The 25784-nt window shown below is 44.2% G+C and overlaps 2 protein-coding genes across 2 annotated transcripts in view; one reads left to right on the forward strand and one right to left on the reverse strand.

Moving 5' to 3' along the window:
* Positions 1 to 1620, reverse strand: part of ANAPC1 (anaphase promoting complex subunit 1) — an 86596-nt gene extending 84976 nt beyond the window's left edge. Inside the window, 2 exon segments of the mRNA XM_049784457.1 lie at positions 1387 to 1413; positions 1415 to 1620. Of these exon segments, the coding sequence (XP_049640414.1) occupies positions 1387 to 1413; positions 1415 to 1600 (213 nt within the window). The 5' untranslated portion in view covers positions 1601 to 1620.
* Positions 1621 to 19506: 17886 nt separating this feature from the next.
* The window catches only part of MERTK (MER proto-oncogene, tyrosine kinase), a 122861-nt gene continuing 116583 nt past the window's right edge, over positions 19507 to 25784 (forward strand). Inside the window, exon 1 of the mRNA XM_049784458.1 lies at positions 19507 to 19571. Coding sequence (XP_049640415.1) covers positions 19514 to 19571 — 58 coding nt within the window. The 5' untranslated portion in view covers positions 19507 to 19513. The remainder of the gene's footprint in view (positions 19572 to 25784) is intronic.

Raw genomic sequence — 25784 nt, forward strand, 5'->3', positions numbered from 1 at the left:
AAGCTCTGTGCCACTGCTCTGGCCCCTTCTTAGCATTTTCCCCCAAGAGCCCAAAAACTCTATTCAGAACACAGCGTTCCTATGCTCACTGTAACACTATTTACAATATCCAAAATCTAGAAACAACCAATGTGCCCAAGAACAAATGACTGAGAGATTATGGAATATACACAAAATGAACTACTTGACTTAAAAGAAAAAACAAAACGTACTATTTGCAATGGATCTGTAGAGTATCACACAAGTAAATTTAGTCAGAGGAGAGGGAAAGACAGAATGTTCCCTCTCAGATAGGTTATAAAAAGTCGTAGCAGGCTAGAGTAAGTAAGGCGCTTGCCTTGCATGCAGCCAAATGGGATTCAATCCGCCAGCATCCATATGGTTCCTGAGTCTACCTGGAGTAAATCCTGAGTGTAGAGCCAGGAATAACCACAGAGCATAATGGGATATGGCAAACAAACAAAACAAAACAAACAAACAAACAAAAAAGAATGTGGGGCCGGAGAGATAGCATGGAGGTAGGGGCATTTGCCTTGCATGGCAGAAGGATGGTGGTTCAAATCCTGGCAACACATATGGTCCCCCAGAGCCTGCCAGGAGCAATTTCTGAGCATAGAGTAAGGAGTAACTCCTGAGTGCTGCCAGATGTGACCCCCCCCCACAAAAAAAGAATGTATCAAGGACACAACAAATTTCTAAAGGCATTAAAAAATGAGAATAGGTCGTTAGTTTAACATACCACTAAAGAGGAATGGGGAGGTACAGGATGGAAGGGGCAGAGGACAATGGGATAATAATGAAGGGAAGATGGAATTTTGGTGAGATGTGTGGTGTTGGGAATGTTTTATGGAAGAAACCCTGCTATTATCAATAATAATAAATCATAGAGCTTAAATTAAAATCAAATAATAAAAAATTTAGTTTTAAATAAAAAGAACTACTAGCCTATCTTTTCTCCCCTGTAACTATCAAAATTTTTTGTAGCAAGAAGCTTTTTTTAATTCAATCACAGGAAATTACAAAGTTTATTTATGATTGAGTTTCAGGCAGTACAAAATTTTTTCTAGAATCATTTATAACCTACCATCTAATCATTAAACAGCATGAATTCTAGTCCCCAAGTAATAAGTGATAGAAATTTAAAATGGACCGTAATAAAAATTTAAACTCTTCATCATAAATTATGTAACATCTAAGTAACAGTTATGACAAAGTAAAATGAAAACAGAGGATTTGATATTACTCAAATTCACTCTAACCTTGAGCCCAGAAGTATAACTACTTTAAATTCTAAGCTATAGATAGGTAAATTTCAATCCTAAGTAGATCACTATGCACTTCTAAAAAAAAAAAAAAAAAAAAAGGTAACAGAAAACTTAATAAAACCTTTTGTTTCTCGTGGATTGTAACCTCTGTGTAGGGATCCCACCAAGCCAGCAGCACCATCAGACGACCATAATTCAGAGGCTGGCTGCAGCTGGCGAAGCTGAAGGTTCAAAGCATTAGGGTGGTGCTTGCAGTGGTCTCGACCAAAAGGAACAAATTCCTGCAAATCCCTAGCTGCAATCATTGTTGCCCTTTCTTCATAGACGTTCGACATGGGTTCCAAATATCAACATTATTTCTGTACAAATTCAAACATATCCTGGTCAACTTCGAGTGTCAAAAACCAGAAAGTACCATAAATATTGATCGAGAAATGTAGATAATGTTTCACATTATAGAAGTACATGTAATTTTAACATTAAAAAGCATTCCCAACTTGACACTTGGATTATTATCATCATTTTACTTTAGGACTGAACAACAGATATTTATCATTGAATTGAAATAAGCTTTTAAGTCCCAAATTATCTATCCTATCCTATTCATTTCTTTCTACTATACACTAAACTTTCCACACTTTGCTCATCTAGTTTAGATTGTATTTTTTCCTTCCCATATATATGCTGCTTTTAACTAGAGATAGTACAGTGGGTAAGGTGCTTACCTTGCTCAGACAACAAGAATCAAGGCCCTGCCCACCAGAAGTGATCCCCTGAGCACAGAGCCAGGAGATAAGCCCAATTATACTTCCAGGTAAAGTCCTGAGAAACAGGGGAAAAAATATTTCTGTTCAGATGTTGGGTGTTTATTGAAAAACCCCACCTAAAGGATCCACTTGAGGGATGGGGGATTTGGGTCATACCCGATAGGTGCTCAGGTTAGTTTGGCTACTGCGCTCAGAAACTGCTCTGGGCTTGGAGACCATATGGGGTCGCCAGGGTGATAGAACCTTCGTCAGTCCTAGGTCGGCCGCATGCACGGCAAACACCCTACCGCTGTGCCACCGCTCAGGCCTTACTGGACCATTTGTATAATGAAGCAAACATTATCACTTCTAAGACAAAGTTAATTTAGTGCTTACTGTTAAGCAATCCACAAAAAAAGAAAGAAAGAAAGAGGAAGGAAGGAAGGAAGGAAGGAAGGAAGGAAGGAAGGAAGGAAGGAAGGAAGGAAGGAAGGAAGGAAGGAAGGAAAGAGAGAGAGAGAGAGAGAGAAGAAAGAAGAAAGAAAGAAGAAGAAAGAAAGAAAGAAAGAAAGAAAGAAAGAAAGAAAGAAAGAAAGAAAGAAAGAAAAGAAAGAAAGAAAGAAAGAAAGAAAGAAAGAAAACAACCAGTATCACATCAGCAGTATCAGCAGTTCTATAAACAACTCAATTTTGGGTCCAAATGCAGGCAACCAACGCATGAATAACTCTGATCATGAGCAATCATGCTTGTAGCAAAGTTTAGAGTTCAAACTCCCAATGGACATAGATCTGGCACTATGTTTCCGATGTAGGCAAAAACAGATCACTTTACCTCAAAAACATTTCAACTTACCAAATGGACAGTAAAATTGAGATAGTATATAATATTAAAAAATAAACATCAGTTGTCTCCATGTATAAGTGTATAAGTGCATTTCAGAAGTCAGAGAGCTTACGTCAAAGGGCTGCACATTTTGCTACAAAGGAGACTCAGATGCAGTTTCAGACACAAAACAGTGCTCATGAACAACACTTGAAACAACACAGATGTAACAACCTGCTCCTCCTCCTCCCCCTCCTCCCGCTTCCCCCTCCTCCTCCTCCTCCTTATCTTGTCAGGGCCCAAGGGCTATCACATTTAAATGAACACTAAGGTGCGTAATGTTGTGCATTAAGATCTCCGGGACTATAAACAAACAAAACAAAAAAAAACTGTCACTATAGCACTTTGTAAAGAGTTGGATTAAATTTGACTGAGATTCCTCTACCTTTTCTAGCAAGAATGTTTTTTTCAATATATTCCGAGTACCGTTAAAACCCTTTAGAGTTCTTTTTGTTTTGTTTTGTTTTGTTTTGGGGGGGGGTGTCACACCCAGCCAGACCTTCAGGGATTACTCCTAGCCAGTGCTCAGAAGTGGCTCCTGGCAGCCACAGGGGGGCCATATGGGACCAGGAATCGAACCGAAGTCTCGTCCGGGGATTGGCTGTGTGCAAGGCAAATGCCCTACCTCTATACTATGGCTCCTAGCCCCAAATCCTATAGAATTCTTACATTGAGTCCTGTAAAATTGTCTTGTGTGTGTGAATGAACTGGTATCTGCTGAAATAACTGAATACCAGAACCCATGCCGTTTTCATTTTCCTACTTTAAGTTCCAGAACTTAAAAAATTTTGGATTTGGAACATGCTAGCAATATATAAATTCACTCAGGAAACAAACTCAGTTGGTAGCCCTATATTTTAGTCAACGAGATAACAAAAGACCTAAAAGCACTGACTTTATTTCACCGTTGTGTGCAATTCTGAAAGAAAAAAAAAGCATTCTATTAAAAATGAACATTCTACAAAGTATCAATTATAGAATTGGTCATAGGACAACATCTTTCTGTACAGTGGCCCAAATTTCGTGGTTTTATTAGAGCTTACAAATGGAGGCAGATGTAATCCTACTACCTTAAACTTGCACCATTGAATATGTCTGCCTCCTTCTATGTTGTTGTTGTTGTTTTTGTTTTGTTTTGTTGAGGGATTGTTATTGTTGTTGCCCAATCTGGGGCCACACCAGGAGGTGCTCAAGGCTTACTCCTGTCTCTGTCTTCAGAGATCTCTTCTGGCAGGGTTCGGGGACCATAGGTGATGTCAGGGATGTCAGGAACAAATGCAAAATCAAGTCAAGTGGCTTCCCCGCAGATTCATACCTCTCCAGCCCCCAAGTATCAGCATCTCTTAGTAGAAAACCCTGCTGTGGTGCAGAGGTGACTCACAACCACACATACCCTTGGGAGCAGAGACGTCAAGACGCAGAAGGCGCTCTGGAGTTGATTCTGCGAGAAGGTAGATCCCGAAGCCCCGTGAGTGGCTCGGTCCCAGCACCAGGCCGAGAGCTTCCAAAGTGTCCTGTTGGGGATAAGGGGTCAGTTCTAGGTGCTGAGGCAGAGCCCCGGAACGTGCACCCCGGAATCCCGGCCCGCAGGACCCGCGAGCCACAGCACCACGCGCGCCTCCAGCCCAACCGCACCTGCGCAACTCGGGACGCGGCGAAACGCGGCGAGCCTCGGCGGCGGCTCCCGGAGGCGCGAAGGCCGAGCGGCGTGAGGTCGGCGCTGGGACTGATGACGGCGACTCCTCGGCCGCTGCCCCTTCTCATTCCCTCTCTGCCTCCCTTTTCCGGAGCAGAAATGGGGCGGCTGCGGCGGGCTCAACCGCTCAAAGCTATTAGAGCAGGTGAGCAGGCGAGCGAGCCACTCTGGCGAGACGTTCAAATGGGCGCGGCCATCTTGGGTTTCCCGTCCTGCCCCGCGCCGGAGGAAGAAAGGGGCGTGGTCGTGTGGGCGGGGCCTGGAGGGGCGGGGCCTTGGCCGCCTCCTGGCTTAGATGAGGATGTTCTGCGGAATTCTGGCCTTCCCTCCCTTCTCCTTGCACCGTTTCTGGACTGTTTCTGGGACGAAAAGCATAACAGCGCCCATCAGATTTGTCCAAGCTCGGTTTTTCTGGAACTGGCCGGTGTTTTCTGCTGCGGATTGTTGAGGTTTTGTTTTTTTTTTGGTATATCTTTATTTAAACAGCTAGATTACAAACAGGATTGTTTTTGGGTTTCAGTCATGCAACGAACACCCCCTTCACCAGTGCAACATTCCCCTCACCAATGTCCCAGATCTCCCTCCTCCCCACCTCACCTCCGCCTGTACTCTTAACAGGCTTTCTATTTCCCTCATTCATTCACATTGTTAGGATAGTTCTTAATGTAGTTATTTCTCTAACAACACTCATCACTTTTCATGGTGAGCTGGTGAGCTTCATGTAGTGAGCTGAACCTTCCAGCCCTCCTCTCTTGTCTCTGAGAATTACTGCAAAACTGTCTTTTTTCTTAAAACCCATAAATGAGTGAGACTATTCTGCGTTTTTCTCTCTCCCTCTGACTTATTTCACACAGCATAATAAATTCCATTTCCAACCTTTATGGAAAGCGATATGGAGATTCCTCCAAAAACTGGAAATTGAGCTCCCATGCGATCCAGCTATACCACTCCTAGGGATATACCCTAGTAACATAAAAATACAATACAAAAATCCCTTCCTCACACCTATATTCGTTGCAGCGCTATTTACAACAGCCAGACTCTGGAAACAACCAAAATGCCCTTCAACAGATGAATGGCTAAAGAAACTGTGGTACATACACACAATGGAATATTATGCAGCTGTAAGGAGAGATGAAGTCATGAAATTTCCCTATACATGGAACTTGGATTGTTGGGCTTAAAAATGCACTGTTCTAAGCTCTCTTTCTCTACTGGATGTGCCCTTGTCTATCCATGTGACCTTGTAAAAATGCTTCTCTGAAGCTTCAGCAGATGATGGATATATTTATTTGATGAAGATACCCGGTTTGGTACTCATCGTTCCCTCGAAGTATTCCCAAAGACACCACCGGATCCTTGGGTCCTAGAGCCATGCCAGACTACCCGCAGAGTGACCAAACAGCTCCTTGTGACTTGAACTCAAGCCTATAAATCATATATTGGAAAAAATCAAATAAATCCAGAGAGCACAGTTATCTGAGAACTCATTCTTTGTTTCTGCTGTTACCAGGTAAATGAATTGATAACTAATTCCTTTGCCTCCTTTATCCCTTTGTCCCCTGATTTACTGAGATGCTTTATTTAAGCTGATGCTATAGAAGTCAAGCATGGTTTCAGGGACTTGAAGGGCAACTTGTTTTGTCTGTGTTAAAAAAAAAAAAAACTAATATGAAACTTAAGTTTTGAGACAGAATCCACTTGGGATCTTGTGTCAAACTTGGCATATATGGAAGAGGGCTTGAGCAGAGAGGAAGGACCCAAAGTGAAGAAAAATAGAACACATGTCTTTTCCTTGCTAAGGTCTTATATTTGGAGACTCCAGCAGGCTCCTTCTGAGGCAGCCCCCAATGATCCCAGATTCTTGTTTTTGTTTTTTTGTTTGGGTTTACTCCTGGCTCTACACTCAGAAATTGCTCCCTCCAGACTCGGGGGGCCATACGGGATGCCGGGATTTGAACCACTGTCCTTCTGCAGGCAAATGCCCTATCTCCATGTTACCTCTCCAGCCCTGATCCCAGATTCTTTATATATTCCTCTCCCTGAATTTACTTTCTCCCCAATCTCAGAGGTGATGGGATATCACTTTGTGGTTAGATTCTCTAAGATTGTCGCTGACTTCTTGCTAGTGAACACAGCTGTCTCCTTGTCTTGCACATTAGGGAACCCTGAGTAAAAAAGTACATGTGGGTGGTCTTTAGCTGCTGAAGGCAGCCAATGGCTAGTAGCTAGCAGAAAAACCTTAATTCTACATCTGTTTTTTGTTTTGTTTTGTTTTGGTTTTGGTTTTGGGTCACACCCGACAGCACTCAGGGGTTACTCCTGGCTCTATGCTCAGAAATTGCTCCTGGCAGGCTCAGGGGACCATATGGGATGCCGGGATTCGAATCACCGACCTTCTGCATGGAAGGCAAACTCCCTACCACCATACTATCTCTCCGGCCCCATTTTTTTTTAAGCCAGTCAAATTGAGCAGTGTGAGGAGTGTATATACCGACTTTTGTGATACTAACATTAATAAATTTTGATAAGCCACTGCCATCGGACCAGCCAGTTCTACATCTTACAGCAATCAGGATTCTGAGTAGGCTGAAAGTTCACAAGCCTAAGCAACTTTCTGATCACTGACTGAGAAAAACAAAGCAGAAGAGCAGTCCAAAGCAGGACTTCTGACCTCCAAGATTGTAATGTGTCATTTAACATTATTGATTTAATTTGGGATTTTGGAGCCACACCCTGTGGTGCTAAGGAATCAGTCTTGGAAGTGCCCAAACCAGTTAGCTACATACACAGGAAACACTTTAACCCCTAGCCCCAATTAAATTTTTTTTGTTTTTGTTTTTGTTTTTGTTTTTGGGCCACACCTGGCTCAGAAATCGCTCCTGGCAGGCTCGGGGGACCCTATGGGACACCAGGATTTGAACCACTGATCTTCTGCATGCAAGGAAAACGCTTTACCTCCATGCTATCTAATTTTAATTAGAATCTGTTTATCTATTAAAATCTGTTTATGCTTAACTGGCAATGAGAGCACCTTGTAACTTGGGCCTCTGAACATGCTTGGCAAGTATTGTCATTTGAACTACCTCCTTATTCCAAGTATGTGTTATTTTAAACAATGAAGTTTATAGCTATATTGGTATGCAGCAATAGCAACTAATGTTGAGATTGTATACCTTTTTTGCTAATAAATAATGAGAGATATTTTAGTCATTTAATTTTTTGCATGTCAATTATAAATGGACAATTTGTTAACTCTGGTGGGGGTGAGAACACCAATAAATGATCTGGTATATCTGTGTCTCCATCCAAAATGTAATTGCAGAGGTCAGAGAGATAGTAAAGTGGGTAAAGTGCTTAACTTGTACTTGGTCAACCTGGGTAAATAATGTGGGTAAATAACCTGTGGTCCCTAAATAACCACCAGAAGTGATCTTTGAGCATTATTGAATGTGACCCAAAAACCAAAGCCCCCAAACCCAGAAACCCAAAATGCAATCTCAGGGGCCGGAGAGATAGCATAGAGGTAAGCCGTTTGCGTCACATGCAGAAGAACAGGGATTCGAATCCTGGCATCCCATACAGTCCCCCAAGCCTGCCAGGTGTAATTTATGAGCAAAAGAAACAAGAGTAATCCTTGAAAACTGCAAGGTGTGGCCCCAAAACCAATTAAAAAAACGCAATCTCAGCTGCTTTGAAGGAAGATATATGCTTGCTTGGAAGCTGCAAGGGAAAAGCAGTGAGCTAACCTGGAGTAGACTATCCCAGAATTTCTGTGTTCCAGCCAAGATGATATGGTAAATGGCAACTGGAGAGAATGGGAGGAAGATGGAGCTAACAGACAGTGCAGAGGGTTTATTGGTGGCAGCCCAAAGATTTGCTTCCTCAGGAAGCTTTGTCAGCAAATGAATTGGACAAAATACAATTTAAAAGATGTTTTATTCCAATTAGAACAAGTATAGCCATGAAAATGATGGCTAGAGCTAAAGAACAGGACTTTTTAATATGTTCATTACAAATCAAATATTGTCCTTAATTAAATAAAATAGGGATGTGGCACCTAGGTTTAGCAGTATTCTCATTAATTTGCTTGTTTCTTGGTTCAAGAGTCAGAATCCTCTCTTGGGTCTTTCGTCCAGGTTGAGTGGTCAATACCAGGTTATTCTGGAAAGTCTTTCTCTTTTGATGTCACTTCTAGAAGACCAGTTATACTTGGGGAAGTTAGCAATCTCACTAGGTGTTAACTGCCAGATTAAAGCAACTATCTTGTTACATGGCCTTTGTACCTGCCCAAGCAAATGTGCTTTAATTTAAGAGTATAGCTTTTAAGATTTAATAACATTTTATTGTAGTACCTGGAGCTCTCTCCAACTTTTAAAATGCTTCATGAAGGAGCTGGAGAGATAGCATGGAGGTAAGGCATTTGCCTTTTATGCAGAAGGTCATTGGTTCAAATCCCGGCATCCCATATGGACCCCCGAGCCTGCCAGGAGCGATTTCTGAGCATGGAGCCAGGAGTAACTCCTGAATGCTGCCGGGTGTGACCCAAAAACAAAAATAAAATAAAATAAAAATGCTTCATGAATATTTTTGGAATGGTCCTAATTATTTTGGAAGAAAAGAGAGAAAACCAAGCTTTCCAAATTCTATAGACTTCTCAGGACAAGAAACTCCAGAAAGAACTCATAAACAGGGGCCAGAGCGGTGACACAAGCAGTAGGGCATTTGCCTTGCACACATTAACCTAAGATGGGCTGCAATTTCAATCCCCTGATGTCTCATATGGTCCCCCAAGCCAGGAGCAATTTCTTTTTTTTTTTTTTTTTTTTTTGGTTTTTGGGCCACACCCAGCAGTGCTCAGGGGTTACTCCTGGCTGTCTGCTCAGAAATAGCTCCTGGCAGGCACGGGGGACCATATGGGACACCGGGATTCGAACCAACCACCTTTTGGTCCTGGATCGGCTGCTTGCAAGGCAAACGCCGCTGTGCTATCTCTCCGGGCCCAGGAGCAATTTCTGACTGCATAGCCAGGAGTAACCCCTGTGCTCCACCAGGTGTGGCCCCCCCCCCAAAAAAAAAGACATAGACAATAGTCCAATTAGCCAAATCACACAAATTCTCCTTAAGAGTCTACTAAATGTTATTTTCACAATACAGAACCAATTAAAGATGGTTCCTTCAGTCATTGTACATATTTTTCTTCTCCTACCAAAGGAATCAAAAATATCTGTGTATGTGTACATGTGAAGGCACTACAATAAGTTTGTTTTGTTGTTGTTCATTTTTTTGAAAGGTCACACCTACTAAGATTACTGCTGGCTCTGTGCTCAGGGATCATTCCTGATGGTGCTGAGGATTGAACCAGTGTCTGCCACAGCAAATCAAGTGCCATAACCCCTGTACTATCTGGCTCCAACAATAATTTTTTTGGGGGGTGGACCACACCCAGTGATGCTCAGGGGTTACTTCTGGCTATGCTTTGAGAAATTGCTCCTAGCTTGGGGGACTATATGGGACATAGTCCATCCTAGGCTAGTACAGGGAAGGCAGATGCCTTACCTATATTGTGCTACTGCTCCAGCCCCAACAATAAGTTTTTATAACTTCCTTATTACCATAAATTTCAAGATACAGATACAGGCAGACTTATAGACAAAGTATTGAAATATTAAATATACACCCGGCCTTTTAGCGAACAGTGTCTTTCTTCTCTTTAAATTTATGAATGTAAACAAATAAATACACTTACAAATGTATGAAAAGAGCTGCAGGCATAGGTTTAAATATTTTAGCCATAAGGACTGAAGAGATAGTACAGAAGGGTAAAGTATTTGCCTTGCATGCAGCCAACCCAGATTGGATCCCTGGAATACCATAGATCCCCTGAGCACCAACCACCAGGAGTGATTCCTGGGAAAAGAGCCAGGATTAACCCCTGTGTATTCCCCCCCTCACATACACACCAAAATAAAACAAATATTTCAACCATGAATCCAAAGGAAATACAAAACTCAAAAACCTGTTCAATAGACGCAGAAAAGTCACACTCATCTATGGGTTTTATGGGTTTTAAGAAAAATGAAAGACATCTTTGCAACAATCCTCAGAGACAAAGAGAGGAGGGCTGGAACTTCCAGCTCACTTCATGAAGCTCACCACAAAGAATGGTGAGTGCAGTTAGAGAAATAACTACACTGAGAACTATCATAACCATGTGAATGAATGAAGAAACTGGAAAGCCTCTCTAGAGTACAGGTGGGGGTGGAATGGGGTGGAGGAAGATTTGGGACATTGGTGGTGGGAAAGTTGCACTGGTGAAGGGAAGTGTTCTTTACATGACTGAAACCTAATCACAATCATGTTTGTAATCAAGGTGTTTAACAATATTATTTAAAAAAAAAACCTGTTTAGCAGTTCCACTGAGAATGTGTGTGTGTTTGTTACTGTGTATACACACACAAACACACACATTTTGCAAAGTCATGCTCCTGGTAGCAAGCAAGTGAAGCACATAGCACAGAGTATACAAGGAAGTATCTCTGACAAACAGATATTCAAACATTTTGTCAGTTAGATTTTCTATTGCCTATCCCCTGGCAGATCCCCAGATTCCCAAGAAACTCTGAGAACCAGCCCTTTGTAATTTCAGTACATTGTATAGCAAACAGAATCTTTCCTATTTGCCATCCCTCATTTCCTAACAACTGTAAGAAGTACAAAATTCTTTATTTCCAAAGTGATTTTTGCCAAGAACAGATGGATTTTTTTTACATGTACTAAATTCATTCCCCTAGAATTGCAAATGAAAAACATGCCAGAGAGATATCTGGAGGTAGGGCATTTGTCTTGCATGCAGGAGGACAGTGATTCAAATCCTGTCATCCCATACGGTCCCCTGAGCCTGCCAGGAGCGATTTCTAAGCTTAGAGCCGGGAGTAACCCTTGAGCGCAGCTGGGTGTGGCCCAAAACTCAAAAACAAACAAACAAACAAACAAAAAGAAACCTTCAAAATACTAGTATTTTTTTATTTTTGGCCACACCCATTTGATGCTCAGGGTTACTCCTGGCTTAGGGCTCAGAAATTGCCCCTGGCTTGGGGGGACCATATGGGATGCCTGGGGACCGAACCGCGGTCCTTCCTTGGCTAGTGCTTGCAAGACAGACACCTTACCTCTAGCGTCACCTCGCCAGCCCCATCAAAATACTAGTATTTTGTTCAAGAAGCCAAAGGGAAGGATTGTGGAGGTAGCATCTTCAAGCACATATCTTGCACATATGAGGTCAGAATTCAATTCCCAGTACTGAAATAGAAGGAAAAAGAGGAAAGGAGGAAGAAAAGAAGCTAAATCAAGTTGCTTTTAAGCTTTAGTTTGTCATTAAAGGTCAAAATCTAAACCTCATGCTATTGATATTGAGCTGAACAGTCTTCAACATTCACTATCTGAATTCTCCCAATCTTTAAGTGCTGTATTCTAGTACTTTTATTTGTTTTATGATGATTTAAAATTCAAGTAAGTACCATCTTGGTGACTCTGACATCTGGGTATTGCACATCACATTGTCCAGAATGGTAAAGGAATATCTTACTAGCACCACCAAGTTTCCAAAAGCTGCCCAACACAGTACAAAAGCTAGGCTGCAAAACTTCCATTGTGATTTTCAAGCATGGTTAAAATGTACCATTTTATACTTAGAATAAATTGTAACACATACTTGTACTTTTTTTGTTGGCATTTTTTGGGCCACACTGGTAGTGCTTATGAGTAAGTACTAGCTCTGCACTCAGAAATACTCCTGGCATGCTGGGAGGAACAGAAGGGATGCCAGGGATCCAAATTGGGTCAGCCATGTGCAAGGCAAACACCTACTTGCTGTACTATTTCTCCAGCCCACACTTTTACTTTTTCAAACAATTTACTAACATGCACATCCTCACTTTCTCCAACAAACTACCAACATCTAGCAAACATCCTTTTTATAAACTGTTTAACACACAAAGGAGCATCTTTGAGTCACATCATCTCTTTTGTAAACTAAACAATTTTCACTTCCAGGAAGTTAAAAGCCTCTTAAATAAATTTTCTTGCAAAGGAGTCCAAAACAACCACATTACTAAAGGAATACTTTGTTCTACTATAATGCTTGCTGAATGGAAGAGAAACTTTTACTTTTACCATTTAATTTTGCAAGGACTATTTGCTGTAAGGGTTAATTCCAGCATTCCTAGAAATAGCTTTAGCTATATTGCCAAAATTCCTATATGGCATTGGCCCTTTATCTCCAGCTCAGGAATACTGATAAGTTAATAAGTTACTATGTAGTCAGAGGCCTTAGGAGTTTGAGGAGGAAAATTTTATGTGCTTGTCAGAACAAATTATTGACAACAGTAAGTTAGATGACAGGCCCCTGGTCTTAGCCAGGCCCGTAAGGATTCTTGCTGTTAATGTTTTTATGCGTTTGAAGTATACTCAGGTGGCCAGAAAACAAAACATTTTAGCAGAGCCTCCACTTGGGGCTTCACTTGTTCCTGGTTTCCTATGTCACTTTTTTTTTGTTTTGTTTTTGTTTTGTTTTGGGGTCACACTGGCAGCGCTCTGGGAATACTCCTAGCTCTACGCTCAGAAATCACTCCCGGCAGGCTCGGGGAATCATATGGGATGCTGGGATTCGAACCACTGTCCCTCTGCATGCAAGGCAAATGCCTTACCGCTGTGATATTTCTCCGGCCCCTATGTCACTTTCTTATATGTTAGAGAAAGACCACATTTCTTAGAGGACAACAAATTTGCTTGACTTCTCTGCCTCTCTTCCCAAGAAGTGGCCTTTCCTCTCCATACCAATGTTAACTGTTGTACTGATTATTAATTATCGAGTCCTATTGTGGTGGATGATGGTGAGGCCTTTCTCAGCTTGTCCCGGCACCTGCAGTTCCTTTGGCCAGCTGGTCTGTAGGTGCAAGGTGATGGCGAAGAAATGATCCACAGCAGTCAGATGAAGTTTAGGAGACATCCAGCTTTATTACCAGGCCCTAATCGCCATTTTTTTTTCACATGACCTCTAAGCTAAGCAGCCTCTTACCTGCCCCTCTACATCCATCCTGTCTGCTCTCCTAGCTGCATCTCTGCCTCTTCCCTCTCCCCAGGTAACCCCTTCATTACTAACCACAGACTCCTCCGGGCTGTGGGTGGGTCTCACCATTAAGGTGAGATAGGCAGGATGTTGGAGGGGACGTTGGTTAACATCTTTGGCCAAAGAAGGAGGTCAGGAAAACAAAAGGTAACCTTTTCTCTTTTTTATTTAAAACAAGGAAGAGGGAGATGTTACCTCCCTACCCCAACTTACTGCCTATCTGGGGCAGGGGGAGAGGCAGAGACGCAGGAACTAGAGAGAGCAGACAGAGGATGGATGCAGAGGAGTAGGAAAGAGGGTACTTAGCTTAGAGGCCATATGAAAAAAACCAAATGGCGATTAGGCCTGGTAATAAATCTGGATGTCTCCTGAAACTTCATCTGACTGCTGTGGATCATTTATTTGCCATCACCATGCACCTACAGACCAGCCTGCGGAAGGGTCTGCACGCAACAGTACAAGCTGAGAAAGGCCTCACCACCATCCACCACAATAGGACTCTATAATTAATAATTAATATAACATTAACTATATTCCTGATGCTACATTGTATGCTTTTCTTTTCCCTAACTGTGGTACTTAGATCCTATGAGTCTTCAGTAATGGATTCCTATTTAACTGCCACTCAACAGATAGCAGAGTATGGTGGTACAGTGTGTTCCCTTTATTCTGAATGGATTACCTTACCAACAAGAGCTTTATACCTGCACATCCACACTATCTGGTAAACAATTGAGTCTTACATGTGCCATCTGTGTTGCCCAAGAAACTCTAAGATGTTTGTGCTTTTCTTAAGAATTAGGGCATTCTGGTTGATTTTCTTATAGGTGCCATCTCTGCTCCCCAACTTTAAGAGCTTTAATTTTAATTTTCAAGAGCTTACATCTTCAGTAAGTGATTCCAGCTTTGTCTAGCACTAATATTTCTGGGACAGAGACTGCCTAATGGAGGCACTTTATATTGGTTCTCTGATGTGTTCCATGGCATGTCTGTCTTCACAGAGTGGGAAATAAATGAACACATACATAGGTCTCTTGTTCTGAAGTTTCTCTATACACCATTATCCCAACAGTATCTCAAAGACTGTTTAGGTGTATCAATATTGAGCAATTAGTACAATGTTAAACTGGTTGGAAGGAGGCCAGTTCTGATTTGTGGACTGAAGATAGAAGCGGAAGTAAATCACAATCCAAACCTGGGGACAAAGTTGAACGTGATGGTGGCAAGGAAGTTAACAGTCAGATAGGCTGTAGGCTCAAACTGCTTCATGTTGAGATTTCCATGGTGAGACTTAAAAAAATCTCTATTTAGTTGTAGCCAAGACAATAGTAAAGTGGGTAGGGTACTTGCCTTGCATGCGATCAATTTGGGATTTAATCCCCAGTGAACCATATGTTATTCCAAACATTTCTAGAAGTGATTCCCTGAGTGCAGAGCCAGGAATAAGCCCTAAGTATTGCCTTGTGTGGCCCCAAAACAAAATAAAACAAAATCTCTCACTCGATTGCAGAAATGCTCAGTACAGGGGTTGTAATCATAATACCACTTGATTTGAGACACAGTCCTTGCTTTTTTTCATTTCTTTGGGGGCAAGGAGTGTGAAACTCAGTGGTGTTCAGGGCTGCTTCTTGCACAATGGTAAGGATCACTCCTAGTGGTACACAGGGGACCATGCTGTGCCAGAGATCGAACCTGAGCCTCCCACATTCAAAGCATGCATCAGCCCATTCAATTATCTCTCCCAGGCCCATTTATGTTTTTGAATCAGTAAGGCTGATCTTTTTTTTAGGAGGGGGCACACTCGATGACGCTCAGGGGTTACTCCTGGCTATGTGCTCAGAAATCGCTCCTGGCTTGGGGGACCATATGGGATGCCAGGGGATTAAACCGCAGTCTGTCCTAGGTTAGCTTGTGCAAGGCAAACGCTCTACCACTTGCACCACTGCTCTGGCCCCTATGTTGCTCTTTTCTAATCCCAGTAGGACATAGCTGCAGGCCCTTTTCTTCTTAGGTGTTTAGCATTAGGCACCTCCTACTTGTAACATATTCTTAGCTATCCAGGAGAATATAGGCAATGGTGGGCAGATATTTTAAAGCAGAGAGACAGCTCTATACTGCAGGTGTTCTGACTTTCCCCTCACATCTGCCTACACATGTTTTGATCACTTGAATAATTAGGGTATCAAATTGCAATGTAATTTGATGCCCAACAAGTATGGAATTAATCCATTGAGCTGATATTTCACATTTTAGGTAAGTTTTCATGTTTATAGAAGATTTTTTAAAAGGGGTGGGATAGGGCCACACCTGACTGTGCTCAGGGCCACTCTTGGCAATGGAAGGCTTGAAACCACTCCAAGGCCACCATGGACAAGCTTCTTTTGATGCTCAGGTCTGTGCCCCTAGCCATCCCATGAAGGTACCAGCCATCTGGGGGAATAAGTCTTTAGATAAAATGTTGGGGTTTTTTTTGTTTGTTTTTTTTGTTTTGTTTGTTTGTTTTTTGGTTTTTGGGTCACACCTGGCAGTGCTCAGGGGTTACTCCTGGCTATCTGCTCAGAAATAGCTCCTGGCAGGCACGGGGGACCATATGGGACACCAGGATTCAAACCAACCACCTTTGGTCCTGGATCAGCTGCTTGCAAGGCAAACACCACTGTGCTATCTCTCTGGGCCCTAGATGAAATGTTGGGAGATGTTTTTGGGAAAGGGCTGGTTCTTATGAGCTCTGCTGCAATTACCAATCCTTCACTTAAGAGTACTAAAGCAGCCACAGATAATATAAACACTTTAACAGCTATGTTCTACAAGCCTCATTTGCATAAAATTGACCATAGATCCCATATTGTAGCTTGCTGATCCCTATTTTAGATGTTTCTAGTCCCCAGATATTTGAGCTTAAGGTCCTCAAGGAGAGAGAAGGGCAAAGATAAACTGCCTGCCATCTGACCTGGTCGAATTTCTGATTCTTTGAAATCTATGAATTTAATAACTACAGCTATTTCTACTCATACTGTGGTTTGGGTGTTTTGTCATGCAGCTATAACTACTGGCCTAATCAAGGAAATAAGATTTGGGATCAGAGAAATAATAAAGGTACCACAAAACCAGAGTATCACAGAAAAGTCACTTGCCTTACACATTGCTGACCTGGGTTTCATCCCTGGCATCACATATGGTCCCTTGAACACTGTAGGAGTGAGCCCTGTGCACAGAATCAGGAGTAAGTCTTGACCTGAGAATTGCTGGTTTTGCCCAAGACCAAAAAATAAAAGGGCATATGCCTTGCATGTAGCTGACCCTGATTCCTGGTATCACATGATCCCCTGTGAATAATATCTGGGTGCAGTCCTGCAAGCCTCTAACTCCACTATTATGGGCCTGGAGGACCTTGAACACCACTGACATATACCTATCCCTAGCATGTGGGGTCTGAGCAACATCACATATTTAGGACCTTGCATTGAACCCCCAAATCCAGGTGATCCCTCAATAGCAGGGATCTCAAGGCCTCTGAGCATTACTTGGGAGAACCTCCTTCCCCAAGTGAGAAAACAAATCAAGTAAGATTTGACAGACTTTAAGGGGAATTTAGGAGGTTACGTTAAGTTTAGAGGAAGCACATTCCAGGCATTGGGATCACCTGTGCAAATCTCTAAGGATGTGTCTTGGGCAGTCCCTGAGTCCTAGCCAGGAATGGCCAGGGAATGGTCTGCTGAGATGTTCTGATAAGCTGAAACTGCTCCACAACCAAGTAGGCAAGGCTCAATTCCTCCGAGTAGGAGGTAAATTCTGGAACAGTTGCTACGAGTTCATTGTCCCTCCTGTTGTTCTATATATCTTATGGTTTCAGGCCTGATATCAAGATCTTTAATCCATTTGGATTTGACCTTTGTGCATGGTGTTAGATGAGGGTCTGAGTTCGCTGTTTTCAAGTGGCTAACCAGTTGTGGCAACACCACTTATTGAAGACGCTTTCCTTGCTCCATTTTGGATTTCTTTTTTTTCTTTTTTTTCTTTTTTTCTTTTTTTTGGGGGATCACACCCGGCAGCGCTCAGGGTTTACTCCTGGCTCTATGCCCAGAAATCGCTTCTGGCAGGCTCGGGGGTCCATATGGGATGCTGGGATTCAAACCACCATCCTTCTGCATGCAGGGCAGACGCCATACCTCCATGCTCTCTCTCTGGCCCCCATTTTGGATTTCTTGTCCCTTTATCAAAGATTAGTTGATCGATCATATGCCTGGGGAACAACTGCTGCAGGCTTTCTCCTCCTTTCCCATTGAGCCATTTAGAGACCCCTGCCCTCCTTCCTTGCCCTTCCTATCCACCAGGAATAGCAGCAGGCTAGTGTGGAGTCTCAATTGCTTGGTTCAGGTCCTGAGAGAACTCCAAGGGGTGAGAGCTTGAAGTAAGCAGGCCACTCAGGCAAGTGGTCCAGGTTCCAGTTCAGGCACCATTAGAGGACACTCCTGAACACAAGCCACTCTGAAAGCACCAAGAAGCTTGGCCAAGAAACAAAACAAAAACCTGCTGGGCATTCTGAGTTGGCTACTCAATGAAAGAGCAAGACTGCTCCCCAGTAACCCCACCCTCCCACAAACACCCATTTGTCAGCCTGTGTATGGAACTAGAAACTCAAGAAGCTGGTGCCACATTAGTTCTGTTTTTGGTGTCAGCGTTTACTAATGATCTGTCTAAATCCATTAGGGTTACTTTTTCCTTTATAGCCAAACTATTGGACCCAAAAGCCAGCATAGGTGGGAAAAAGCTGAGGCCATTGAGAGCCAAGGAAAGGGACCAGACTAGGCAGAACCTTGTTGTAAGGCCCTGGCAGGAGCTGGGTTCTTCTGCAGAGAGCAAACAAGCGTTTTGCACGAAGGAAAGACAAGTTTGGACCTTGTGCTCAGAGTCTCCAAGAAAGACATATCTCTTCTTAAAAAGTTTCCCTGAGTGCACTTTTCTAAATTCTAAGCAAGCCACTGCTACCTCTCCTTTGTTTTACACCTTTCTCCGTGGCTGCCTCCTTCAGCCCGTCCACACGTGGTCGCTCTGGGGCCGCCTCTGCAGAGAAGGTCGGCCCTGTGCCCTTTCTAGGCCGAGCTTTCCTTCCACTGGCATCTCCCTCTCCGGCCCCCTCCTGCAGACCCTCCCGCCTCCAGCCTAACTCGACCTGCCAAGGAGGACCCTGCCGTCACCTGCCCGCCCTCTCCAGCCTCGGCGACTCCTCGACCCCGCCTCCCTAAATCCCGCCTCCACCCCAACCGGATTGGTTCGACCCTAATCACCATGCCCTCGACACGCCCCTTACAACCTCAGCCCCGCCTTTACAACCAAGCCCCGCCTTTCTCCAGCTTCTGCCCACCCTCTCCCCTCTACGATTGGATAATGTTGGATTGGCCACGCCTCCTACCCGCCTCTCTAAACCCCGCCTTCTCCCCAACCAGATTGGTTCGACTCTGATCAACACGCCCTCGACACGCCCCTTCCAAACGCAGCCCCGCCTCCCCAACTAAGCCCCGCCTTTCTCCAGTTTATGCCCGCCCTCTCCACGCTACGATTGGCTAGTGTAGGCGTAGCCACGCCTCTTAACCGCCTCTCCCAGCCTGGGCGCCCCAGGTCGGCCCCTCCCCTCCGGCGGCGCTGGGCTCTGGCAGCCCGGACCCTGCTGGGCTGCTTCGCTGGCGGTCTGGACCCAAGAGCCGTGGGCACGTCCGGGGCGCCCCGTCCAGTCCACCGTCCTTCAGGGAAGAAGTCCAACTGGGGAGCAGTCACCGACTCGAGGCCCCCGGCATGGGAACGCCGCTGCCACTGGCGCTGTGGGTCCTGCTCCCCGAGGTCTGGGGCGGAGGTGAGCTTGCACCAGCGTCGGGGGTCCAGCCGGGGCTCGCGGCCTGGAGTGAGTGGAGCCGCCCAGGAGCGAGTTCACCGGGAGTGGAGGGAACTCGGGGGGAGCCCGCCACTCCCCAAGCACGGGGGGCATCAGCTAGTGGTGGCGGCCGGGAACCGAACCCCTGGGGACCGAGGCGATGCTGGGCACCGAGATCCCCTTCTCCCCATTCCCCCTTTCCGGCGCTGGGCTGGGGGAGCAGAGGCTTCCGAATGAGGTCGATCGAATGGGACGTTGGCCGTAAGTCGGGAAAGCGCCCAACTTTCCCCCCCTAGAACTTAGTGGCGTACTTCTGGCGCGAGTTTGGGACACCTTCCCCCCAAAAAAAACCCTCGCCCGCAGTCTGCACCCCCCCTTCTGCCTTGGGGAGGGACAGCACGGGAATGCACGGGGCCTGGGTGCAGTTAGGGTGAAGAGATCCACCGAGGTCGGAGTCTGCCGAGCAGGAGGGAGGGAGGGAGGTCCGGCTGCTCCCGATAGGATCCTTGGGCCATTTTATTATTTATTTATTTATTTATTTATTTATTTATTTATTTAACTTTGTTTTTTTGGTCACACCCGGTAGCGCTCAGAGGTTACTCCTGGCTCTGCGCTCAGAAGTCGCTCCTGGCAGGCAAGGGGGACCATATGGGATGCTGGGAATCGAACCAGCGTCCATCTGAGGTTGGCTGCATGCAATAGCACGCTGTGCTATTGCGCCGGCCACCCCCTTGGGCCATTTTAGCGCCCCTCTGCTGAACAGCCGGAGAATGGGGTCCCGGGAAAAGGGACACACTCAGTTCAGCCCTCTTACTTCGGAGCTGGTGGGCTTCGGCAGCGTCTATGAAAGTGGATTGCGCCTAACTAGGGTCTTAGGGGCTTTGCGGGTGAGGCCCTGTGGATGGTTCAGTTTTGCAAAGGGAATCAGGTCCCAGTGCTCCTGTGCTTGTTTGTGTTAAGTCAATAACTGCGCTGAGGTTCAGTTCTTGAGCAAGCTAGAAGAAACGCCCACAGGCATTATTAAAAGAAAAAAAAAGATACACGGAATAAACATCCCCAGGCAGTTTGCCTGACTTAAATTATTTTCATTCTGCACATGCTTTTTGTCTCTTTTTGAGACCACGAAGATGATCGACTTTCACCTATTAGAAAGTTATTTGTTTACATATGGAAAGTTCAGCTTAGATTTTTAGCAATTTGCTTTTTCTAACTTTGAAATTTCCTCTGGGAGAAATGGAAGGAGTTGCTTTTATCCCTGGCTCTGGGTTCAGAGGTCACTCTTGGTGATGTCTGGGATCCTAACAGCAGCTGCATGCAAGATGTAAGGCAAGTGCCATAACCCCTGTCCTTTATCTCTAGCCCTGAGGGTTCTTTTCCTTTTCCTTTCCCCCCACAATGCTTTGGACCAAACCCAGGTCCTTCAAAGTGTTATAACCTGGAGCCTTATTCCTAAAAAAAAAAAAAAAGGGAGGGCCACACCCAGTGATGCTTTGGCTCTGCATTCAGGAATCACTCCTGGCAGTGCTCAAAGGACTGTACGGGATGCCAGGATTCAAACCCCAGGTTGGCTGCGTCCAAGACAAGCACTCTATAACACTTTGGCCAAAAAGAAAAAAAAAAAATCGTAAGCAGTGCATCATGTTTTTAAATAAATTACTTAAGTTTATAATTAGGAATAGCATTGCAGTTTGAAACAAACATCAAAAGCCAAAACACCAGGGAGCTAAAACAATTCTGTTAACAGTCTCTCCCCAAGCAAACCCTCAACATTCCTCAGCATTTTTGCCAGATTAGCTTTCATAATCTCCTGCAAATCTGTTTTATTTTTCCACTAGTAAGCACTGGTCATAAGTAATTGTGAGAAATAGGTAGTGGATATGACCAAAATTATGGGGAAAGAAGTGGAAACAATAGCTTTGGGGTAAGATATTTTAAAAATTGAGTGTTTGTTTAAAATAGTTTTAGTCACGTGTTTTTTTGTTTGTTTTATTTTGTTTTTGCTTTTTGTGCCGTACTCAGTGATGCTTAGGGGTTACTCCTGGTTATGCATTCAGAAATTGATCCTGGCTCAGGGGACCATATCAGATGCCAGGGACCGAATCCGCGTCCATCCTGGGTCAGTTGCATGCAAGGCAAATACCCAACCGCTGTGCTATGGCTCTGGCCCCTATTTTAGTCACTTTTATAGAGATCATTCTCAGAAATGTTAGAAGGCAGCCCATGGATCCTCTCCGCAGATCTCAGTTTCTGCTCTCAGGTGTCCAGGTGTTGCTGGTACCATTATTGGTGGTGCCGGGGACCTGCAGTGCTAAGGATTAAACTCAGGATCTTATGTACGGCTACTTGAGCTCTCTCTCTGGCCATCTAAAATTTTTTTTTTTTGGTTACACCCCAGCAGCGCTCAGGTGTTACTTTTGGCTTTATGCTCAGAAATCGCTCCTGGCAGGCGCTGGGGACTATATGGGATGCCAGGATTCGAACCACTGTCCTTCTGCATGCAAGGCAAACATCTTACCTCCATGCTATTTCTCTGGCCCCGAGCTGTGATAATTTTTTATTTTATTTAAATACAGTGGTTTACAAATTTGTTCATAATACAGTTTTTCTGGCATTCAAATGTTCCAATACCAATCCCATCACAGGTGTGATCTTTCTTCCATCATTGCTCCCAGTTCTCATCCACCACCAAGCCTGCCTCCTTATCAGGTTCAAAATAATTTATTTTGTATTTTGTATGCTTGTTATAATAAATGATTAGCAGAATTATAAAAAAATGTAAAAGAAAATTTTTGAAAATTGTTATATATCATCATGGAGTAATTAAAGTCATTGAGGATTCACTGAGCTGTTTCTTGCCCCCCCCTTATATATATTAGTTTTGGGGTCACACCCGGCAGCGCTCAGGGGTTACTCCTGGCTCTATGCTCAGAAATTGCCCCGGCAGGCTTGGGGGACCATATGGATGCCAGGATTAGAACCAGTGACCTTCTGCATGAAAGGCAAATGAATTACCTCCATGCTATCTCTCCGGCTCCTCTTGCCTTCTATATTAATGTTTTTGTTTATTGAGCTCAGTTGGCTTCTATGCTACTTTCCCTTTTAATTTGCTGTGCTTTTACTAGGCTCTCAGTATTGTGGAATTTGGAGGTGTCCAGTGGGCATGGGCTCTAGGAGTTCCAGGATCTGTAGAGATGGGATGGTTCTTGGCCCACACACCCCCCCCCCCCGAGAGGGGGCCCCAGAGTTTTCAGGGTCTTGACTTGCATTTCTTCTGAGATTAGTTGTAATTTTTTTTGTTTTTTTTTTTTGGGGGGGGGGTCACACCCGGCAACACTCAGGGGTTATTCCTGGCTCTACGCTCAGAAATTGTTGCTGGCAGGCATGGGGGACTATATGGGATGGCGGGATTCGAACCACAGACCTTCTGCATGCAAGGCAAATGCCCTACCTCCATGCTGTCTCTCTGGCCCTGAGCTGTGATATTTTAAGAGTTTGTAGTTGTTGATCAGCCATGTTCAGACAATCACAAAAGATTAATTCAAATTCAGTCAGCAGGAAGAAATAAAATGTTTCTCAAAAAAATTTTTTTTTGGTTTTGGCACACACACCCCATATTGGTATGGCCCCAAACCCCCATAATAGCCTCCTATTGAGCCAGATATGCCAGAGGACCTTTGCCTGCCAGAGGCTGAGCAGGCAAAACTCTGACAAGAAGTTTTTCTCGAAAACTGATTTAATAAATCGAACGGGGCAGGGTAGAGAGTCTGGGGGCCTTATGACAAACTCCTGGGCCAAAAGAGGGAGAGAGACAGAGCTGAGTTTGGGACCAGGATAAGATCAGATAGAGGGTTAAATAAGAGGAACAGGTAAGGGGAGGCAAGCGGATCCGAAATCATCAGCCAGAAGCTCATAATCTCCAGCTCCAGCAACCCACACCCACGCACTTCAGGTACGAGCTTTTATACCCCACGACTGCCAGCCAATAACAGTTATCCAGGGACCTTTTTAAAGGAACCCTTTTATGGCTGCTACAGGGGTGTTACAGTAATGTACCATAAGAGGATAGATAGCACAGAGGGTAGGGCATTTCCCTTGCACACAGCTGAATGGAGTTAGATCCCCAACATCCAACGTGGAACCCATGTCCTACCAGGCATGATTTCTGAGCTCAGAGTCAGGAGCAAGCCCTGATCATCTCTGGGTATGCTCCTAAAACAAACAAAAAAATGTAAATTGTATTCTTGGTTAGTTTTTAAAAAAGTTTTCTTTTGCAGGAGCTGGAGTGATAGAACAGCAGATAGGGTGCTTGCTTTACACACCACCAACCTAGGGTCTATTTCAGACACCTTATATATATGGTCTAGAACACCACCAGGAATGATCTCTTTGCACAGAGCCAGGAGTAAACCCTGAGTAGTGCTGGGTGTGTTCCCCCCCCCCAAAAAAAAAGAAAAAAGAGATTATTCTATTGCATAATGTGGGTCCAAGTGATTAACTTCCCAGGCAGGAGATGCAGACGAAGTGGAATGTGTATATAGAGGCTATACTATATAGGAGTGAATAAATAATAAGAGACTATGCATCCCTTTAACCCAGGAATTTCCCTTACACACACACACACACACACACACACACACACACACACACACACACACACACACACATTGCACAAGGACAGAGAACTGAAACCGCTGAATCTCAGGCATTTCAGACCTTTTCAGGCCTTCTCTTCTGCTCAGTTTCTGATGGGGGTAGCAGTGTTAGCAGCACAAGGCTCATGGTGTCACTCCTGTTGGGCGTGAATGAGGACAAAGAACCATCACGTGAATAAAAATAAGAACTTGTCCATGATAAAGCTGCACAGCTAAGAGCAACCCTTAGAACAAAATGGGGCTTTTAAAATCTCATGATCGCATTTCTGTCCCAAATGGAAACTGTGCCCTGAATTACAATTTATTATAAATAATTTCCACAGAACTTTATACAGTTTCTGTTTTTCATTTATTTATGTGATTGTTTTGTATTTGGGGGACACCAGCTGTCAGATTTTATTCCCATCTCTTGCACTCAGGGATTACTCCTGGCTGTGCTCAGGGACCATACGAGATGCTGGGGATTGAACCTAGGTCAGTTTCATGCAAGGCCTTACCAATTGTACACCTTACCTAGTGTACTTCTGCATTTCTGGTATTTCTGCAGCCCATATAAAGTTGCATATAATAATGAACTCAAATGTTTTTTTGGAGGGACTGGAGAGATAGCATGGAGGTAAGGCATTTGCCTTTCATGCAGCAGGTCAGTGGTTCGAATCTTGGCATCCCATATGGTCCCCTGAGCCTGCCAGGAGCGATTTCTGAGCATAGAGCCAGGAGTAGTAACCCCTGAGCGCTGCCTGGAGTGACCCAAAAACGAAAAACAAAAAACAAAAAAAAAGTTTTTGGAAGTGAACAGGCATTATTTTGAAAATAAATATGTATTATATATATTTGAGGGGCCCATACCTGGAGTGCTCAGGTTCCTCTTGGTTCTGTGCTCAGGGATCAATCTTGGTGGTGCCCCAAGGACCATTCTGGTGCCAGGGTCAAACCTGGATTGACCATGTGCAAGGCAAAGTGATTTACCAACTGTACTATCTTTCTGTACTATCAGATATTCTGATCCATGGTGTTGAGTAGGATATAGTTAATTTTCAGAGGAACAGCAATTATGTCTTGTTTTGTTTTGTTTTGGGGTCACACCTGGCAGCGCTTAGGGGTTTCTCCTGGCTCTACACTCAGAAATTGTTCCTGGCAGGTTCGGAGGACCATATGGGATGCCGGGATTAGAACCACTATCCTTCTGCATGCAAGGCAAATGCCTTACCTCCATGCTATCTCTCCGGCCCCAGCAATTATGTCTTTTGATATAAAAATAAGAAATAATCCTCAGGTGCTGAACAAGCGAGTTGATTATGAGTAGGTAGAATCCTTAGATGCCCATGATTTGGGCACTAGTTGCCCAGTAGAACAGCAGAGCCAGGGCCTCATTTTGTGGTATTTTCTCCCCTGATGCCAAAGGCACACTCATGTGCAACTGTGGATTCCCATTCAGAGATAGAAGGCGATTGTGAAGATGAAAGTGATTTGTTTCAAACATCCAGCAGGGGCCTCCCATTCCTTATCAGGCTTTCCAAGGACTCAAGGGCCTCTGAGGCCA

This window comes from Suncus etruscus, chromosome 12 (genome assembly GCF_024139225.1).
Source record: "Suncus etruscus isolate mSunEtr1 chromosome 12, mSunEtr1.pri.cur, whole genome shotgun sequence".
In the NCBI taxonomy this organism is placed as follows: Eukaryota; Metazoa; Chordata; class Mammalia; order Eulipotyphla; family Soricidae; genus Suncus; species Suncus etruscus.